At 34.9% G+C, this 21,047-nt stretch overlaps 1 protein-coding gene across 1 annotated transcript in view; it reads right to left on the bottom strand.

Moving 5' to 3' along the window:
* Positions 1-21,047, bottom strand: part of MYCBP2 (MYC binding protein 2, E3 ubiquitin protein ligase) — a gene marked incomplete at both ends in the record, with an annotated part of 119,567 nt that overhangs the window by 10,769 nt on the left and 87,751 nt on the right. Inside the window, 10 exons of the mRNA XM_010142402.1 lie at positions 155-229; positions 6,067-6,207; positions 7,064-7,180; positions 11,403-11,500; positions 13,538-13,653; positions 14,101-14,156; positions 16,794-17,006; positions 18,889-19,033; positions 19,354-19,526; positions 20,790-20,838. Coding sequence (XP_010140704.1) covers positions 155-229; positions 6,067-6,207; positions 7,064-7,180; positions 11,403-11,500; positions 13,538-13,653; positions 14,101-14,156; positions 16,794-17,006; positions 18,889-19,033; positions 19,354-19,526; positions 20,790-20,838 — 1,183 coding nt within the window. The remainder of the gene's footprint in view (positions 1-154; positions 230-6,066; positions 6,208-7,063; positions 7,181-11,402; positions 11,501-13,537; positions 13,654-14,100; positions 14,157-16,793; positions 17,007-18,888; positions 19,034-19,353; positions 19,527-20,789; positions 20,839-21,047) is intronic.

Genomic DNA, 21,047 nt, shown 5'->3' with positions numbered 1-21,047 from the left:
AAGGAAGAGACACATAGATACAGCTTTCTATGCAAATCTGCTATTTCCTGTAAAAATAATTCAAATTAAGAACTTCAAAGAATATTTAGTGCGAAGTTGAGTCATAAGGTACAATATGAAAACACGGTGTGACTGTTCCTGTCATTTAACTCACCTTAGGGGGTAAAGCTTTGGAGGTCCATGAAAAAAAGTCCAAATCCCTTACTCCTTGGCTAGCATTAAAGACATTCTGAGCAACAGAGTTTAAAAAAAGACACATATCAACAAAGAAATGGGAACAAAGAAACATTGAAGAAAGAAGGTTGAGGTACTATAAGGCAAACTTTCTCCACAAGTAAATTTACTGGTAGAAGTTTTTGCAGAAGGGGAAAGTTTTGTTTTCTTAATCAAGTCACTTGAGCCCACTGCTCACCATGACAAATCATCCATTAAACAAAAACAGTTTAGTATGTCAAAAGCTCAAAATGGATGTAGTGTGTCATGCCATTTACTGAAATTAAGAGCCAGACATTTCTTATAAAGCTTGAGACTTCATGCACAGAAAAACCCCACACTTCTGTTACAAAGAAACAGTAGTTGCTTCCACCACAAACCAGTTTTATAGCAAGATGGTCTGCTGTTCTGAAAGGTAATTTCAACTATTGCAAGACAATTGCAAAAGGAATTTTAATCACCAAGCCAGAGCTAAAAAGATGCAGACTATTGTTGAAAGCAATTCATTTGCAGAGAATGATTCACCAGTTTTCAGATCACAATTGCACTCTTGAACCAGAGTGAAAAATTTCAGTGTGCACTGCAAGGAGACCCATTACTAAGATTCCATTAGTTTTATAAAATACACAATGCATTTACTAGTTTGTTATGAATTCTTATAAACTAAACAAAGCTGCCAGAGAGACTTCACTAATTTTCTAACCAATTGCCTGTACTACAGAAACGAGCACTGTTGTATTCTTTGGATTTTACCTTCCCACAGAACAGCTAGGACAGCATATTTGATCACTAGAAAACATGAAAAACAGGCATCTTTTCTCCATAAACTGGTTTCTACTGATTTCAAAGAAAATTTCACTGTTCCTGTCAAATGAAAGAATTAATAGTACATATATAGTAGCATTAATCATCAGTATTTATGACAGAATCCCTTTGGCAAAGCAACCACTTTATCTATATGAACAGAGGTATCAAATTTCCATGCCGATATGGGAACTAAGTGAAATCTTTGGACAGCGGTCACAGTAAAATTTAAAAAACAGGCAATGAATCCTTTTAAGCAGAAATGAGTACAAAACACACTTGGCATGGCCACCCCCTGTATTCCCCAAAAAATCATTAATTGTTAAGAGCAAGTAAATCCATGCTTCTATCTCCTGATAGAAGCACATCATCTAGCTATACAATGTCTGCAAAATTTCTGCTTACATCAAGTTTCAGTAATATGAACAACTTGCAATTTTGACAAAAAAAAAAATCGTCAAACACAAGCATTTCTTTGGTATCTCTACCGAAAATTGGAATAGGTACCAGTGAGATATGTTTTGGGGAACTGGGGAAGATTGTTAAGATAGGAAGATTGGCACAGTAAAGTTTTATGTCAAGTATCTACAACCACCATAAAAAGCCTACATTTGCCTAATGAGTGAGACTGTACTTCAAGGGCATTCAGTGTGGTTTAACCAACTGATTATGTTACTTTGCAGCTCATCCCATATATTGCAATGGGACTTCCACTGGACAGAGAAATATGAACTAGCCATACCTAAAACATTTAAGTCTAATTTCAAAGACTTATTTTTGTACGTTTTAAAGCTACATGTGTAAAACATACAAAACCCAGCATCAGTGAAGCAGGAACATGATGGCTTAGCAATACTGCAAAGATGAAACTAGAAGGTCTCCTTTGCTCTGGGAGCTTTAGAGCTTCCAGCTATCAGCACACTGTATGCCAGTTTAGATGAATAGATCAGGCATGTATTTGAGAAATAAGTTTTCATTCTGAAGATACTATTACATACAAGCTTTATATTTAGTCCTTGTGCTACCATGTGTAGATTTATTTCATTCTTTCCTTTCAAGATTTCTCTTCCAAAAACTAAAAGAAAGTTCAGGAACTTCTTTCCAATAAAGTTTAAGAAATAAAAAACTTAACTCTGTTCCCCCCCCAAATTTAGCAGACCATTAAGAAGCATTTAAAATTATCATTAAAATATATTACTTTTCAAAGCTAAAGCTTATCTTAATCATTTTGACATTTTACCCAACATTACTCTCCAATTGCCTTCCATCATGCCTATGTTGACAGTAGAAAAATCTCTTTTAAATGTCCTTCAACATTTCCACATTGGCTCTGTGATCAAATGCTGCAGTCTGTATAGTAATGTTGGTTTCCTCCAATATTCCATATAATAAAGGTATTTAAATTGAAGTAAAAGAAACATATTTAGAATATGATTTCTAGAAAGTCAAGTTCCAGAGCTTAACCAAGACAAAATTCTATTTTTCCTGGTGTGTGCTGTTTTACACTGTATGTACCTTTCTACTGAGTACTGTTTGTAAACACTAATACATAACTGCCCATGTATCGAACTTAAGTATATTTTTCCAAAAACAGTTAACTGAACATCACAAGACAGAAGGAAAAATAACTACCAGAACTGGAAGCAGGTTATCCAACCTACTGCCTATTAAGACTCATTCTTACCCCAAATCACCATCTATTAGATTTACAGTCTCGAAATCATATTACCTACAGCGCATAATTTTAGATCAATGGCGACATAGAGGTTCCTCATGAAAGGACAAGAGCAACAAAAGGAACGGATTCAACTACACAGATTTTCCAAGAAGGTAAATGACCTCAGCTCAAATAAATGAGTCCGGTAATGATAATGGATCTCTGGTTTCTGGTGATCATTTATCTTTAAATATAATAGTTTAAATCGAAACATACAGAAATAATGTAGGAGATTTAAGATACTCAATTTTTGCTTTATCATAAATTATCTAGTTAATGTCAATAAATAAATATAAAATGTGATATATTACATAAGAGAACAAGAGGCCAAAATTAACTGATGAAAAACTCCAGTGTTTTTGTTTGTTCATTGTTCAATACAGTAATGAAACAGCAGCTTTCTTTTAAAAATACACTTTTAACGTATTTTACAAAATGTACTGAGAGATTTTATTTACTTAAGTAACTGGAGTTGACATGTCTGCACACTGGAGTGGAATAAATACGAAGTCTAATAAAAGTAATATGACATTAATTTGAAGAGGGAATACAATGTCTAATTCAGCCACTTGATTTTCCATTAGTAATTTCGGTCACATGAAAGACTTTTTCCAGACTGCTTCCTTCTGAAACCAATACCGACAGAACAGCTTTGGATTCCAAAAGTCTTGTATGTGACCAGGTTTTTTTATAACGTTCTGCTCATCATGTAACTCAATTACACAAATCAATAGAACAAGATGAATAGATATGGATTATTTCACAGTTTAACCTTCAGAACTTTTAGCATTTATTACTTAATTGAACATCGTTTGCCACATGAGTCATTCACCTCTAGAGGACTGCACTGATCACATTTGACAACTTACAAATACAATTCTTTTCTTGGACAACTCAAGTGACAAAAGATGTATTTTTTTTTTTTTATTCCACAACTTAGGAATCATCTTAAAAGAGAATTTATTTTAAAACTTTCTACCAAGAAAGCAGTATCACTTTATGTGATGAAGATTTAGCAGGAAAAAGTTTTAAGCTCAACTAGAAAAATCACGAGCTCACAAGAGTTGACTGAATTTCATCAATGCTAGAATTGCATTCAGTAAAGACTTCCTAAAATCTTTCCAAAAACAAACCTTGAATTTTGTTGGGCCTTTAAGGAAGAAAATGTTAAGAGAGTATTTTTTCCTTTTTCCTCATGGTATTATGAATCAAACTAACAAATCTTAATGGTTAAATATGGTCATAGTGAAATTAAATATTTTCAGGACATGCAAAGTCCTTCCAAAAAATTCAAAATATGAGAAAGATGGAAAGAAACCTTCTATCTTAAACTAGCTCAAAACACATCTCTTCTCATGCATAGCTACACTGTTATAATAGTTGCCTTTGTAAGACTTTTGCTGTGTCGGCCACTGTCTGCTTACTGATCAGAAAGTACACAGCGTTTTGTTGTGTCATTACAGATATAATGTAACTGGTTAATTAAAAATTAGGCATCTCTACCAATTAGGCATATCCTAATAGTCTAAATGATAAAAAACCTCATTCATAGCAGTGTTTAAGAAAAAAAAAAAAAAAGATACTTTACCTGCACTTTATAAAAGCGGAGCAAAATTTTTCTCACATTTTGTTTTATCTGACCTACTTACTCAAATGAAATTTGAATTCTCAAGAATATATATCAAGGCTGGATGTTTAGTTATTTATGACAGCCACACCCTTTCAAGCTTTTCTGAGGGAGCACAGGGTATGTTCTTCTCTGGAAATAAGTGTGTACTATAGCCATTTGAACTATACCAAACAAAGTTCTTGCTAACCACATATGCGACTGCTGAGCTCAAAATTATTTCCTTCAGCAAGTATGCAAGTATTAGAAATAGTTAAACTAAAATGCCCAAAATCTAACACAACATAATACCCATCCAGACTTACAATTTTTCACTAAAGTTAACTGCTTAGTCAAGGTGTATTTACCTTTATCATGGGCAAACACGTAAAATTCAACTGCTGCATACAAATATTAATGTTTCATGAAAGTATAACACGGCAATTTTTCCAGTTTAAGGCCAAAAATAGAAGCAATGTTTTACTCGAAGCTTAAATTTTTCACGTTTTCATATATTCTCCGAACTAGATAAATATACCTGTGTTTGATGATTGATGGCTGAGTACAGAAAGAATTTGCTTACCAAACGCAATATTAAAGTAATTCCCAAAATAAGGGTTTTCTTGAAAGAAATCTCCAAATAGAATTATATCACAAATAATTTATAGAGAAGAAGGTGAACAGGAAGACCACCAAGTCACCATATAAAACAGTGTTTGTCAGAACATGGGCTGCAGCCAAGGGGACTTAGAAATTGCCAAATTTGGCTACTAGCAAACAGCCCAGTTTCACTGGAACTGAGAATACCTCGTACTTTTATGATCAGAAAATATGAACACAATGACGTTACTGGCTGCAGGTGTTTAATTTGGCTGAACATTTATTAACCGTCTTCAACTGAAGCAGCAGCTCATTCCTTTAAGATGACAAATCTAATCTAAATAGCTATATTTGCAATTAGATCTGGTTCTCACATTCTGCACTGTGGAAGCTAAGGTACTGCCCCCTCTGGGGAACGCACAAAGTCAGATGAGCCAGAAAGGTAATCACTTTCATAGACTTTTCAAGAAACGGCTGTTTGACTATCTGTAACTTAAGTTTTTAAATTGTATCTTGTTTCCTGAAAAGGTATAAACACTGAATTGTAGTGATAGTGATCACCATTAAAAATTCCCAGATAAATGATGCTTGCTGTTATAAATTCAATTTTTCCTGAGTCTTGATGTTTGGGATTCTTTGATTAGCTAATAAATGGATAACTCAGGGATTCAGGTGTAAAACTAACACAATATATATACCAGAAACAACAGAGCCTAAAGAACTTCCCAAGTTTTTAAAAAAGCCTCAATTTCATTGATTCACTGCAGGCTGCAAGCCTCTTCTGAAATCACGGCATCAGTGGACCACTTTACAGACAATAACATTTTGCATCAGAAATATCTGGTGCAGTACACAATATAATATGACTATACTTTGTATGCTGTTACAGTGGTCCTTGCACTACTGTTTAGCCTCTAGAAGAGGAGGCTTCAGCATAAGACTTGTACCTTTCTACACTCCACCCTCATTACACAATAGGCCTCAAAAGCGCGAACATGTATCAGGTAGTATTTGGTAATTAAACTATTGTTTACCTCAGGACTCATTTGCAGCCTTAATTAAAGAAAGCCTTGTAATGAGGATAGAGTGTACTTTTGGATATTTTTCAAAGGCACCTTTTACTTACGTCAACAGGTACCAGAAGGCTCTTGCCAAGATGCTGGTTAAAAGAGAGACACCAGGCTTCAGTGTAACCATTCATGTTAGGAACATACTTCTTTATTGTCTCATCATTCAGCCTCAGCCAAACACCATCATCATTGTGGATCTATGGGAAACAAGCAACAAAAACGAGCCATGCCCTCCTGTAACTGTTCCCAGCCTCAGCCAAACACCATCATCATTGTGGATCTATGGGAAACAAGCAACAAAACCGAGCCATGCCCTCCTGTAACTGTTCCATAGCTAGTAAGGATTAACAGACTTCAGACAGACAATAGTAGCGAGGAAGCAATGATCTTCACTATGCTGATAGAATGTAAGAAGTAAAGAAGAATATCAACAAAATCAGAATTTCAAAGCAATGGGAGGCATATCTTTTTAGAAGGCACGGTGCAAACAAATTTGTATCAGATCATGCATAATAAGAGTTGCTTTGAGAGAAAACAGGAAAGAAAGCCAAGCCTCCATAAGCTTCATAGGTGCCCCACTTTCCATTTTTCCACTGCAGACATAACTTGGTAAATTGCAAAAATATTCTTTTTTAATGAAGTTATATTGCAAGAAAAATACATGCATAGTAGTCTAACACACTAGTGATCTTTCAGAAGCATTAAGTGAAAGATGTAATGAAAATGACACCTACATCTGTATTTTTGTGTAGAGTTGAAATAGTAAGTCATGAACAGCTAAATCCTTGGAGGTATTATTGTAAGATGAACTCTAGGAATTTTGTTTCCTCATATCAGAATTCCAAAAGTTTGTTACACAGGTTTTCAGATAAGTAAATTAAAAGGAAACAACAGCTTGGAAAACCAAATCAGTAAATATTTAGATTTTTGTCATTTATTTGCTTTCATCTTAAGCTGTATATGTCAACATCTAAACATGAAAAAAAACCATTATTTGCATGAATTAACTTTACAACTTTGACCAATTTTCAACAGAAATGTCTTATTAATTACCTCGTCAATGAAAGTGATGGATCCATTGACTTTCACTATGCCTATTTGCTCACTCTGAAGGGAAGGGTGGCTACGGATACGAAGCCCTGCACTGTCCTTGGCCACAAATTTGCGAACCTAAGAGAAGCAAAGGAAGACAGTAAGGAAGAAAAAAATTGGAACAGAGCTCTCAAAGAGTAAAAAGAAATAGGATTAATAGATTCTGAAATGCTAGTGACAAGATGGCAGTCTTAGAGTTACAGTTTGTTGCTAGTTTCCCAAGGCTGCTGTGTGTAATTTCCCTTTTTTTACCATAACCAAGAAAAAAAAGCCCTAAAAGTGCATTGACTCAGTCTTGGAAAGATCTCTGTTATACCATGCAATATTCAGCACAAGCTTCAGATTCTTTTAACTCCTCCTCCTTCCATTTTATTCATTCTTGTAAGGTTCAAGAATTTGGCCTCTTCAAATTTACCATTTCCAGTTACTGATCAACCTAGGATTACTGGCTCACATTTGTACTACCACTACTACTTACATAAATAACATTCTGTCATATTTAACATTTAGTCATCTTTTAGGCCAAAATTGGATATTTTCCTTAACTAAAGAGTTTAAATAGCCACCTAAAATAGAAAAAGACATATCTTTCTATGTCTTTATTTTATTTTCCAAATAGCTATTTCAATAGTTTCTCCCTTTTTCACAGTATCAGATGGTCCTTTTTACCAGTTTGATTCACTATGGTCCCCAAAACCTCCCAGTTATTACTCACTATCATTTTTTCACAATTCAAACACACTATCAGGCATCTGTACCATAGAGAACAAACATAAAACCAGAGACCAAAAATGGTTTAAGCAGCACATATATTCTATGCATGTGGTATAAAACCTTTTACTCAGAAAGTTACTTTGAAACCCCACACATAAAACTGAAAAAAGTGTCCGCTGAAGTATGGGCTCACTCTTTAACTTAAAGCACAGAATGATATTGAAAGAATAAACTCAGGGAAAGGCAATGAAAGGTTATAGCTAAGTGCAAGATTTTTTTTCCCCCTCTAAAGAAATTATTTTAAGAAATGGTTTTTATATAAGGCTGATTTAAAAAAACAGACAAATGTAAAGGATTTCAAACATCTTATTCCAAAATGTGCAAGGTTTTGCTTATTAACAGTTCTGGTACTTCAAGGATTTAGATTTCTCTCAACAGGCAAAACTATGATTTCCAAGGTCCTTGTAAAATATAAGGCTGAATCACTGCTGACAGCATTCTCATAGACAAGCCGATCAGCAAAGCCTTGCAAATTACAGGTCCCTGCATTATTATCCCCAAATGTTACTTCTAGTTGTCATAAAGACAGGTTGGCTGGAACTTGGATTAAAAACTTTAGAGGAAGAACAACTAACACTCAAGGTTTGGATATGCACAGGCTGGGAAAGAACATTTTTCCCCTTTGCAGCACCTAACTAGTTAATAGAAAACTTCAAGCTGTAACTACAAACTGAATAGGGATCAGTACCGCTGACAAGACAATACAACAAAAAATGGGATGAAAAGCTGTTATGCTCATTTCTGACCATCATGAAAAACTTAATTTTCTGAGTCTTCCTTCAGATGTAGGACCTCTTTGTTCGGAATATTTCTGTATAGCAGTTCAGTCACTGTCCTGTAACACCACCTAGTCAGTTCTTCCATGGAGCACACACAAACTGTATTCCAACTAAAAGAAGTGACTAATGCAGAAAGGCTCAGCAAGAAAGATGTACATGTTCATTACAGTGCATAGCAGTTTTCAAGAGCTTTGTTCCTGTGACGCCTTATTTTGTGAATCTGGAAAGAGGTACACCTCACGGCACCAAAAGGTGCATTGTGCAGGATAAAGCAACCTTAACAAAGGGGTTAGCCTTCTATGGAGGGATGCAGAAACCACCCACACCTCAGAGCTTTTGGGTTTGGTGCTTTTTTTTTTTTGTTGTTGTTGTTGTTTTTTTTTTTTTTTTTAAATGGTGCTAGCTACTTGTTCAGTCATGTAAAGGCACTATAAACAGTCAAAACATGTTAGTAACCAATCATTCTGGTAGCAGTCTTGTTCCTTCCAGTTCAGCTAAATTAGGACTGCTTCCTTCTACTTGGTTCCAACTACCCTGAAATACATTACATGGAGCTTGAAAGACAATGTTTCTCTCAACAGCACACAGAAAGGACTAATTTTTTATAAATTAGTTAATCTAAATTCATAGCCTATGCGGAGGCAGCAGTTCTTACAGGCCATACGCTCCAGGATGAATACAGATCACTACAATAATCTCTTTACCAACTTGCTCAGACAGGAAAACCAGATTTTAATCTGGTTTCAAATAACAGAGATAATAAAAAAAAAAATCAATACAAAATCATAATATAGTATCCATTTGCAGCTTGTGATTCAAGTAAGGTTTGACTACAAAACCAGAATGTTTCACTGCCTCGATGAAAATACCTTGGTGTTTTTAGTTGAGAACAGATCACCACTCAGAGTGCACTGTCATAACTATGTGAATTTTGGGCTGACGAAGAAGCAGCAGCTTCTAGAGATCAGCTAAGCCCTTTTTCTCAGGAAAACACGATTAGGTATATTGGGCTGTCTTTGACTGTACCTCATCTGCATCCTTGCCTTCAGAAGTATGGAGCATGGTGCAATAACTACCTTTCTGTCTTGTTTACAATACCGCTGTTCATACACAAATAATTATTCTAATGTGATCTATTAAGACACAGAAGAAAGACGACCGATAAAATGATTTACCATGAAAGTTCTAGCGTATATTTGCAACAGGCTCTACTGACACTATATAACAGGACAGAAATATGGCTCCTCTTTCAAAGAGACTTCAACTTGGAACAAGACATGCAAGCAAAGCAACACAAGAGATAATTAAACAATAGCTAATATCTCAGAACACTAGAAGCTTAACTTCTGTCAAGTATTTTTAGCTGTCATGAAGACTGTTCCCTGACAAAACATACCTATTGTGCATGAACAAGTCACTTGAATTTCCACCGTAATAACTGAAAAGACAGAACTTCTACCCAGCAGTTTTTATCATCTTAGACCCAGTGCGCCTCTCACTTTGGTGACCAGTAAAAAACCACATATAACGATCAGGTTGTCTGGAGATCTCACTAAGTTCTGTCAGATGAATCTCACTCAGTAGGAACTGTGAGGTTTAATTAAAATAATGAAGTAACCAGGAATTCTTTCTTCCAAGAGAAGGGAGAAAGCCTAAAAGTATTTTTCGAAACAAACAAAGCCCAAAACAAAACCAAAAAAACCCAACCATAAATTGCAATGAGGGATAAAATATTGTGTGGAAACTGAATGTAAATTTATTATTTTTATTTTGAGGTGTGGATGCAGGGAAAAGAATCTTGTTAGTGGCAGAAGCAGACACTAGATGCATTTACAGACTTGGTGACTGACAAAGTAACCATCTCTAGATTATTCAGAAAGTTGGAAAACAACTAAATCAGGACACGCTGCATAGGTAAGAAATTGGCAAACACCTGATCCTTTTTGTAATGATGTATTTCTTAGCAACCTTTGCAATTGTGATACAACAGAGAAAGATAACCTTGTGTAATTTCAGAATTCCACATCTCTTAATACAAGTTTTTTTAACGAAAAAAGATTCAACGCCTCATTTAATATCCCTTCCTTTGCATCTAAAAGGATGCCAAAGTTGGTTTCTTTATCTGGGCATTTTCCTTATAGCATCAGCACACCTCCTTTTCAGCCTTCCTGCCTTATTTGTGTCTTAACTTTAGCCCTTCGGGGTGGAATGATAACGTGAAAAGGGGAAGTCAAAAGCTACAGAAAGGATAACTTTCAAAAATAAAATAATGATATTCTAAGAAAGCAACATATCACTAAAGAAACTAATCTTGGATTTTATATTGGCCGAAGAAAGGTTTTTATCACAAAACCAACAAAGTCTTTGTAAAGCCCTGCATATAATTAATTCCATTGTATTAATTCCAAAGAAGAACTAATAATAGTGCAGAATGCAGTCTGTGGCTTTCATAATAGTTGCAAAATATTTGTGTGACAAGCCAAGACTAAGGCAGTTTTTGTAGAGCTTCTAACAGTTTTAATAATGGATAGACAGAAATAAAATAGAATTAATATCTTTCCTTTTATGCAGTATATTAATTTCATTCCATTCAGCAAATAAAAGGGATTTGCAAATATACTGAAGTTCTGCACCACTATAACACGCCAAAGTATGTATTACGCAACAATAAAATCCCACTCTAATATAATTATCTCTTTTTTTTTTTTCAAGTTGTTTTTTTTTTTTTTTCCCCAAGTTCTCCAAACCTTGTTTGGCTGAGGCTCTGCTTTTGGTTTAATAAGTTGGGTTCCAGGAGGAATCATTCCCTTTGGGGGATCTTTTACTTTCACTTCCAGTCCAGCATCTATAAGTGAACAAAGGCTAAGTTTAAAAACAAGATAAAAAACCCCAGTAACTACAAACAGTAACTACAGGTAGGCAAAATAATCCCTTGCTTGTCTGTCTGCAATAACCACAATTACAGTTGCTTCATGGTGCCAAGAATTACTTTCTCAACATTTGTATTTTCATATGTGTAAATTTACAGATATATAATTTCTTGTTGTAATATCTAGCACACATTGTGTAGACAGCACTATTATGTAATTTTGTGTCCTAATAGTTTCTGTAGGGGAAACCATTCAAGGAATGGTGAACACAAGAGTTTAATGTTTGAGGGGTGCAACTGAAAGCTCCTGGAGAGGCAATAGCTTATGCATGCTGTACTGCTGCAGATGCTAATCACAAAATGTGAGAAACAGGTAAGAGCCTTAAAAGCTACGTTACAAAACCGTAAAAGGCCTATAATGTAAACAGCCAGCATCTTTAATTACCAACTCTGTTATAAAACCAGAAGATACTGGAAAATACCTCACAGTGACATTCTCAGATTGTGAAGAAAAATACATGTAAAGAAATAGTTCAAGCTTAAGTAATAGACGGATATAACCTTGAGTGATAATCTTAATAGAAATTAATCTCAGCAATCACCATTAAAGCCAAACCACAAATCAATGGCCTCAGTAGGTCTTTGGAGAGGTTTTTTACTTCATTTTACAGAGTGACTCTTTGAAGAGCAACAATTTGAGAAGAACAGATAGACATAGTGATAAAACTGTTGGTTTCAGTAACATTCTTTTAAACAAGGTGGAAGTAACAGTAGGAATCTAAAAGGTTTGAAATACAGAAGAAAATAAGTGCTACTGGTACTTAAGCAGTTAAAGTTGACAGAACTATGGGTCAAGCATGGATGCATGAAAGCTTGAGAGGGGATAGTAAGATGTGATTGAACCAGAACAGAAGTTACCTTGAAGAGAAATGGTGTAGGCAAGTATTAGAGCATACTCACACTTGTTTAATAACCGACGTTAACAACTGTATTCTAGCATTTCTAAAAGTTAATCCTATGCACTGATTGAGGATGGTAGAATCTGTGTAAAAATGTAATTGTAGCTGATGTAAACTACAGTGTAATATTTGTCTTCAGGGATGAAAAACTGGAAAAAACCACAATTGAGTGCACTGGAGGTTCTTATGAAGGAAACCGTTCCTCAAGAGGAACAAAGATATCCATTAATAATGATCTTTTATGAATCTTATCTTCTACAGGTAGTGCACAAAACTGATCAGCCCATTCCAATCCTATATGAATTATAGGATTTCTATGCCTAACACTTCATGGATTTACAAAAAGTGCTGTACAGCATTAGGAAAGAGTAATTGCTGGTGCAGGTGAACTCACTTAAGCCCTTCTGTCAGATCTGGGCATAACTACAATGTCTTCAGTATCTCTACTACCATCTTCACCACACGACTGGTAAGACTAACAAGAGTATCCAATATACAGATATTTTTGGGGAGGTGAAATCTTCCCACCGCATACTGTAGTATAGTCCCTAGGACCAGCAAGACAACTAAAAGATTTTCAGCCAGGAAAAAACCCAAAACATTTGAAAATTAGTACAAACTGAAATTTGGGTAGAGTCTTGGATCACACTTTAATTTTTGCAGAAGAACTGACACTATCTATTCCTGCATGGTCAGAAACAATTTCCCCCTTCCTTAGGTTCTTCAGTGTTGGGATTTTTCTTTTTCCCTGTTGACTATGTAACACTGTCACTCTCAGGTGAAACAAGATACTTGTCTTGCAACATAAGATACTTTATTAATTTGGTAGTCTAACCACATCATAAATAACATGATTTGCCACATATATCCCTATTTCCATGAGAGAATAGCCATGGTATTTTTTCTTTTGAAAAGGAAGAGGTAATTAGGTAGAAGATTTCTGAACCAAAACTTGGCTACTAAGATTTGCTTATGAGCACTGACACATACATTTATCAGTCTACAAAGTGAATATAATATATATTTATGCTTAAGTGTAATGAAAGTTAAATACCTATTTCAATGCCATCTATAGTAACATGAATGGTATAGAGACCAACAGCTCCAGGAGTCCAGTTCGCACAGTATGTACCATCATTATTGACTCTGATCAACATGTTTTCACTGGGCCTAGGTATAAAAAAAAAAAACCAAACAGTTGAAATCATTAAACAATTACAGTCTTCTTGGAAATCATCTGTAATACTTAGTTTGGAAACTCTATCAGATCATCTAAATACCATTTTTCACTACCCAATGTACTAACACCGTATTATTTATTAAGAAGTTATAACAGCCACACCACATTGATTTATAGTAATTGATGAAAGAATGCATTCGGAGAATAGATAATACAAATATTGAATAAACATCAGAACAATAAAGAATGAAGGATTTGGAAGAAAAATCTCTAAATTTAAGGAAAACACTCAACAAAACCAGCCCAACCATGATTTTTGTAGTATGTTTCTACCCTTAGACAAGATTAACTGGCAGTCAAGTGAGTCTGGGTGTAAGCAGAAGTGTCAGAACATGTTAATTTAAGTCCCTATTAAAAAGTAGTTTTTTAATGTTTACCTCTTCGGTGTTGGCGAAGCAAAACGTAATTCTTCAAAAGAATAATTTTCATATGCCTATAAACAGATTAAATACAACAAACAAAACTGACAGTTATCAGTTTAGTTATACTACAGTCATAAAATAATAATAATGAATAAATGAAAGCAGAGTTATTTTCTCAATGAAGACACTAATCCAACTGAACACTCATCAGAAGCATTCATTAGGGAACCAGAAACAAATTTCAGAAACAAACCTATATATACACTCACACAAACACGATAAAAGTATCTTCACTTTAAATTGCCATTGTTTAGACAATAAAGACAGGTAGTGCTAACAAAACCCTCTGTGCACAGTCTAATCTCTTTGTTCTAATCTCACTTGTATACAAGCCTTTGAATGCAGGCGCTGCATTCAAGACCACATGAAGAAAGCAACTATGCTGCAGGTCAAAAACTGCAAACCAGTCCACTGAATTTATCAATGGAATTTTGGACCCTCTTTCTTTCTACCCAAAGTGAGGAGAAATTCTCATTATATTGAGGTAATATTTCCATTGATTCCCATTACAAAAAACCCCCCGTCTCACTTCTATAGTTTCTTGTGAAATGAGTGCATTGAAAAAGCCCTGTAAGTAGTAAATAACGGTAGTCCTAGAACTGCATGAATAATTATCTCAGCAAGAACCTCTCTGAGCTGCAACGGTTGCTGAGTTACCAAGTCATCAGATTCCCACGTTTAATCAAAAAAACCAGAGGCGAAAGAGGTGGGATAACAACATTTGCACATACATGCAGATCAGCCGTTTGGGGTTTCTATACAATGATATACTTTTGGGTATCAGTCTCCCAAACACATCATAATTTACTGTCTCTAAGTGAGAAGCTAGTTTCTATTATATTTGGATATTTCTATCAAGCACTGATGCAACATGCAGGCTATTTTAAAATAGATCAGGGTTCATCTGCATTATACACTGAAATGAATGTGCTCAGTAACGCAGGGAGGGAAGCAGAAGAGAATATTTACATTTTCTTTAATCAGTAAACTTGATTATAAGCTAATCAAAGACAGCAGCTAACGTGTTTGCTTTTCACAGAATGTCAAACAGTCCTTAACTTGTGCAGTGAAAGCTTTCTTCTGAGTTAAAAAAAAAAATGCTGAAGTCTTGGATAGAAAAGACTTAACCTGAAAGGAATGTCTGGAAGATTCTCCAGAAAGGTGAAAAATATGTAAGTAAAGCATTTCAATAAGAAGAGACACACACTTTTGTATTTTACCTTCATGTGTGTCTTACTTTATTATCTTTATGACGATTTGTACTGTTACTATTCTACTAAGACAACTTTAAATGAATACTTGCGTTTTCATTTTATATTAGCCTGATTCAATTAAAAAATGATTACCCATTAACTAGCTACCATCAAGCATTCCTCACTCAAAGGGTCTATCAAATCTAGAAATGAATTTCTGTACACCCTGCACTTGCTCCATCGTTTACTCAAGAGTATCTAATGTGTGGCAAGATGTGCCACAGTTAACAGCAGTGTGAGTAGATTTGACACCTATTTCTGGAAAAGATGTAGGAGGTACCTGTGGATAATGGTTATTGGAAATCCCATCAGGGTTCCAACTTCAAATAAATAGTGTATTCCCCCCACCCCCAAGTCACTGGTAAAGTTAGCAAGTAGCATCAAGCCAAGAAGCGATCTTTGCAGTACCCCAAATAAAAAAATACAACCAACAAGCCAATCACACTCATCTCCTTGATATACACTCCTGTTTTAAGTATCTTTTCAGACATGTAATTTAACCAGTTTTTAAACCATCTGTTGTATACTGTATTGCTTTTGTAGTTATTTCATTGACATTTCATTATTTCATTAAGACACTTTCGCAGCCAGTTGTGCTATTTACATGTAGGTACTGAAGCACTATTCTTTGCAGAAAACAACCCTGTACTCTCTAGAAGGTTCACGGATGCTGATTTTTCTCCTCCATAAACCCATACTGATTATATTATTATCCTCCTCTAACTTGTGATTAATCACATCTTATTAAGCAGTCCAACCGCTAGTTATAACAGGTCACATCACTTAACTGGGTCAGCACTACATATATGTAAATTTATTGCAGGTGCTAAAACATACTCAAATCAATACCAACTGCTCAGTTTTAATGTCTTTAAAAACTGTTTCTGATAAATTCTGAGTTGATCCATTTAACAATGGCTAATTTCAACAGATGCTGTTTAATATTCATGCACTGATACACAAATAATTTGTAAGATGTTTTTACTATGTTGAGCTCTAATTTTTTTCTATATTCAACATTTCTAGATTTTAATACAGATTCACCGCAACACTCTAATTCTATACAGATACATTAGTTAGACTTCTCCATCACCATTTCAATAACTATTTTAACTTCTGAGTAATTCGGATTAGTTTGTTAATCAGTGTAATCAAAATCAAAACCAACTTCTCTTTTTAAATGCTAACTCAGTTTATAACTGCTTTAGAGTTCAAGCAGTTGGCCCTTTTGCTGCACCTAGTTTTCTGCTAAACATAATCAAAGTAATTTGTAACTAATGTATTTTTAGATAGTGACCAAACTGAAATAAACTTTTTTCCCCTCTCCTTTGCATACCTTCAGGCACTTTGAAAGCTGAATTTTATAGCTATATTGCTAAAATGACAGTAATTTACCTTCATCATTGTAATAGCAATATATCGAGCTTCTTTTACTATCATTGGCTCATAGGAAGAATCAAGCTTTGGTGAAGGAAGTCCTCCAAATGTCATATCACCGCCAGGGGAAGCAGCTGTTGCAGGACTTCCTGGTATCCGTTGCACCTTTTTAACTTGTTCTTGTTGCAAAGACGTTTTTTTCTGAGAAACAGGAATAGCTTTGACTTCTACCTGCAATAGGACATGGAATACAGAAGATGACTTAGGGAGAAAACACACATATTTTTAGATCTGATACTGTACAGTGACAGAGTACTTAGAGCACCTACTATAAATCCAACTGTGTCAAAAACCTATGTTTCTACACTTAATTTGCAAAGCCGAGCACAGCATCTCTGAAAAATGTAAACATACAGGAGAGAAGCACTCAACTGACTAGGCATGTGATCAGCGAAGCCCAGTGTTAGTTCTGCCAATCTCAGAGCACTCTTTGGGAAGCAGCTTTCCCACAACAGAAAATGCTCCTAAGTAGATAGAGAGCCTTCTAAACAGGTGCACAGGTTTCAGAGTGAATCATCGGGCCTGTTAGATCTGGATTGGCAGCATCCAGACTGGACCTTGGCTAGCTTTGCCACACTACTAGATCAGCACTGTATGTTCATACTATGTTCTTTAATGCATATTTTAACTTTTTTTTTCCCCCCCAGATCTCCACTAGAGGAGGTATAACATAGCCAGCTATGCATAATCTTCTGAAGGAGAACAGACTATCTGAAAAATAAGTTTAGGCATTGCTCATCCTGAATCTGCAATAAAGTATGTTTAAACATGCAGATTTCATGCAGTGTTTTATCAAAGTTTGACATAATTTACTGGAAGTTAAGTCAGTGCGCTGCACACTGAATCAGTCTAACAGAATGATTAAATTGAATTAATTCTTTTGTGAAGAAAAATGACAATCAAATAAGAATAATAAGAAATGCAGCAATAATTTTGATGGTATTTTGACATATTCTTTTCCTGACTGATGGAATAAAAATCATTACTTACAGAATTTTCTACTTCCTCTATAACAAATTTAAGTCAGTAACCACATGTACAAATTTCGCTCAAGCTGTTTGTGACTAAGCTGATACTTGTGCTACTGCTGAGACTCGCTGTTCATTAATATGTTTATAGCTCACTATAAGATAACTCTCAATTATTAGATCCTATACAAAGAATAGATTTGAAAGCTCTTATCACAGGAATCATGCCTTTGTTAAAAGTACTTCATCTACTTTTGGGCTTAGCCCAAAACAAGTATGTCACAGTAATACTGGGCTTTAGAACATAGATGTAACCTAATTTACTAGAACTATGTGAAAACCATTTTGTGTTCAACTTGCTCTGTTTGCATGCTTTGCTACTTCAAATCAAGCAGACAACTTTTATACATATCTCGTTTTACTCCAAAGCGTGCAAAGATTTTCTAATTCTACTTGAGGCTGTCATGAACACTTCCCAGTACTTCAATGACCAAAGAAAAAAAAAAAAAAAAAAAAAAAAAAAAAAAAAAAAACAAACCAAACAAAAAAAATCAGTGGTTAACTGAAGAGGCTGAAGCAAAGCATCCCAGACCTTGCCAGTAATTTTTATTAATTTCAAAGACTACAGGAATTTCCAAATATTAGAAACAGAAAAGGCGCAAGTGCTGTTCTAGTCTAAAATAAAGTGACTATAAAATGGCCCATCAATGTGCTTTTGATTCTTTTTTCCAATTACATTTATTCAGTCTACAATTTATAACACTACTCCCTGGCTTACAAGTTAAAAAACCACAAGGATTCTTGTTACCTTACACATCATCACCATCAAACTTCACCTACAACTGATGACTTCCACAGCTATGCCACATGTATCTCATGACAGACAAGGTAGAAATTGCAAGAAGTGGCATTGTCAAAATACAGAATTTGCTAATTTTGTGGATTTAGAGGTAAGAAAGTCTGACTACACTGAATTTACAGATGTCACTTTCTGCCCTATACAACAGTATTCTGCTGAATACCTACAACAAATACTAGAAGATGGCACGATGAAGTATAAGAACAGCCGAGATTACAGTAGTTACCTTCATATTAGGAACGTGAACAACATCCCCATACTGGTCTTTTGTTTGTACTGTAATAACAGTTGGCCAACCACATCGAATGTCATCTTTATTCAAAATCAATGATGTTTTTTGAGGATCAGCATATGAATCTGGCTGAAGCCACCTACAGCAAAGAAAAACACCTAAAATTAAAATCTTTTATAACCCTCTAAAAGATACTTTCTTACCCTGTACGAACATGGCTTCCAGCTGAACACATAAATGTTTTTACATAATATTTTAATAAAACCAATATGGTCAAATGGTTTTATTTAACTAACATTTGATGTAACTTTTAAAGTTCTATAGTTATCTGTATAGATAAGCAACAGCGCACAGGTTTTAAAATTTAGCAGGTAACTCAACATTTCCTTCTTTGCTGCCAAACTTATACATTACAACCACGAAGTACTGGGTTTATTCATACAGCACACAAATTTTTACCTTGCAAGTCGTCCACCACTTGATCCTGGTACACAAGCAATGAAATCCTCCAGAAATGACTGCTCATTGCTTTGCACCTGCAGTGGAAGATTTCCTTCAAGAGCTTCCAAAATGGTTGGTGAGTGGGATAGTGCCAAGCCTTTTCCAAGAATGCCGGAGTGAGATTTGCACACCTTTTTTTTTTTTTTTTTTTAATCCCCCAGAGGTTGAGGTGGAGGTGAAAGGGAGACATAAAACAGCTTTTCAGTATCTTATACGTAGACATTTTCCCATAATATGACACAATTGATACAGGTATTTTGGGCATCGAAAACCATTCAAGGAGAAGAGCAGATAAACTTTACTCTGATGAAAGTTATTTTAAAAAAAGACAGTTCGGACTATAAAACAATAATTTACATCAAAAGAGATTAAATGAGCTTGACTTGAGGGTGAATTTCTGGAGGAAAGAGCAAGGTAACATGAACATTAATGCTAAGGGTATTCTAAACTGCTGAACTGTGTCCAGAAAAAGATTGAAGAAAGCAGTTATGAAAAGGTGATCAATGACCATGTTCAAAAAGAAAATAAAATTTTAGATTTTTAAGTTATAGGAAGGCAGACCTCTTAAAGAAGTATTTTTGGGCAAGCTGAAGTAAAGGAGATCCCTTCTTTGCAAGAACGGAAAGAAGGTGGAAAGATAAATAAAATACTGAATAGATAATGATGAAAAGAAAAAAGAATCTATTACTTGCATGCGCACTCATAGCTCACATTCTGAATTAGAACATGGTGGGCCCAAGAACAGATTGCTGAAAAAGTATTTCTTCCAATGAACATCTGATTCCTCCTAGATAGTTTTTGTTTACTAATCTGTCATCTGAGGCCTATGCAATGGTGTCATGCTATAGCACTGGTATGTTTTTCCACCAAGTACTGTGACAACTGAATTTCAGAACAGTTGTCCTGAAGATAGGAAAGAGAAAGGACACAAAACTTTTTTCACTGCAACCAGCATTAGCATCTATCACAAGAAACAAAATACACTCATCAAATCAGAACAACATTATCTGGCACTTGATAAATGTCACCACTCAACTGAAAAAAGTTATTTTATTTCTGCAATTACAAAAACATGTGAAGGATTAATTTTGGTAACATTTAAAATTTGTTAGTGCAACTTAACCCAAACACTTCGATATTTTAAAATACACTTGGTCATCTAACTTTCTGTGTGATATTTTACTCATTTTTTTCTAAGTTTTCTAAGTTTTTAATATAAAAAAAGATTTAATGGAAATACTAAACTCTTAAGACTTTCTCAACCTGTTTTATAACAAGTTGGATTCCCTTCTATTATGAAAACCCTACAAGTGATTTTCTTTTGTAGCAGTCAAGAAGTTTCAATGGAATTTTGTGCTTAAGTATGTTGCAATGGATAAAAAGCCACAGAATACCTGTAAGGCAGCCTCTTCAAGTATCTCAAGATCTTCTTCAAATTCATTACTTGCTGTAAAAATACAAACACGTATTTTTCTTAACAATAATATTGACGTTTATCTACACACTATAGGACATAAAATTCAGTTCTGTTTAGTGAAGCCTTTTATGTTACAAAATTTGTGTTTGTATGATGGTGTGTAATATTGCTTAACCAGCAGCTGAGAGTAATATTTTTCAAGTAACATAGTAACCATGCTATACTGTGTAGATCA

The sequence above is a fragment of the Buceros rhinoceros genome, unplaced genomic scaffold (assembly GCF_000710305.1).
Source record: "Buceros rhinoceros silvestris isolate BGI_N320 unplaced genomic scaffold, ASM71030v1 scaffold15128, whole genome shotgun sequence".
NCBI lineage: Eukaryota > Metazoa > Chordata > Aves > Bucerotiformes > Bucerotidae > Buceros > Buceros rhinoceros.
The sequence above is the reverse complement of the archived record's forward strand: the minus strand, read 5'-3'. Positions and strand labels throughout refer to the sequence as shown.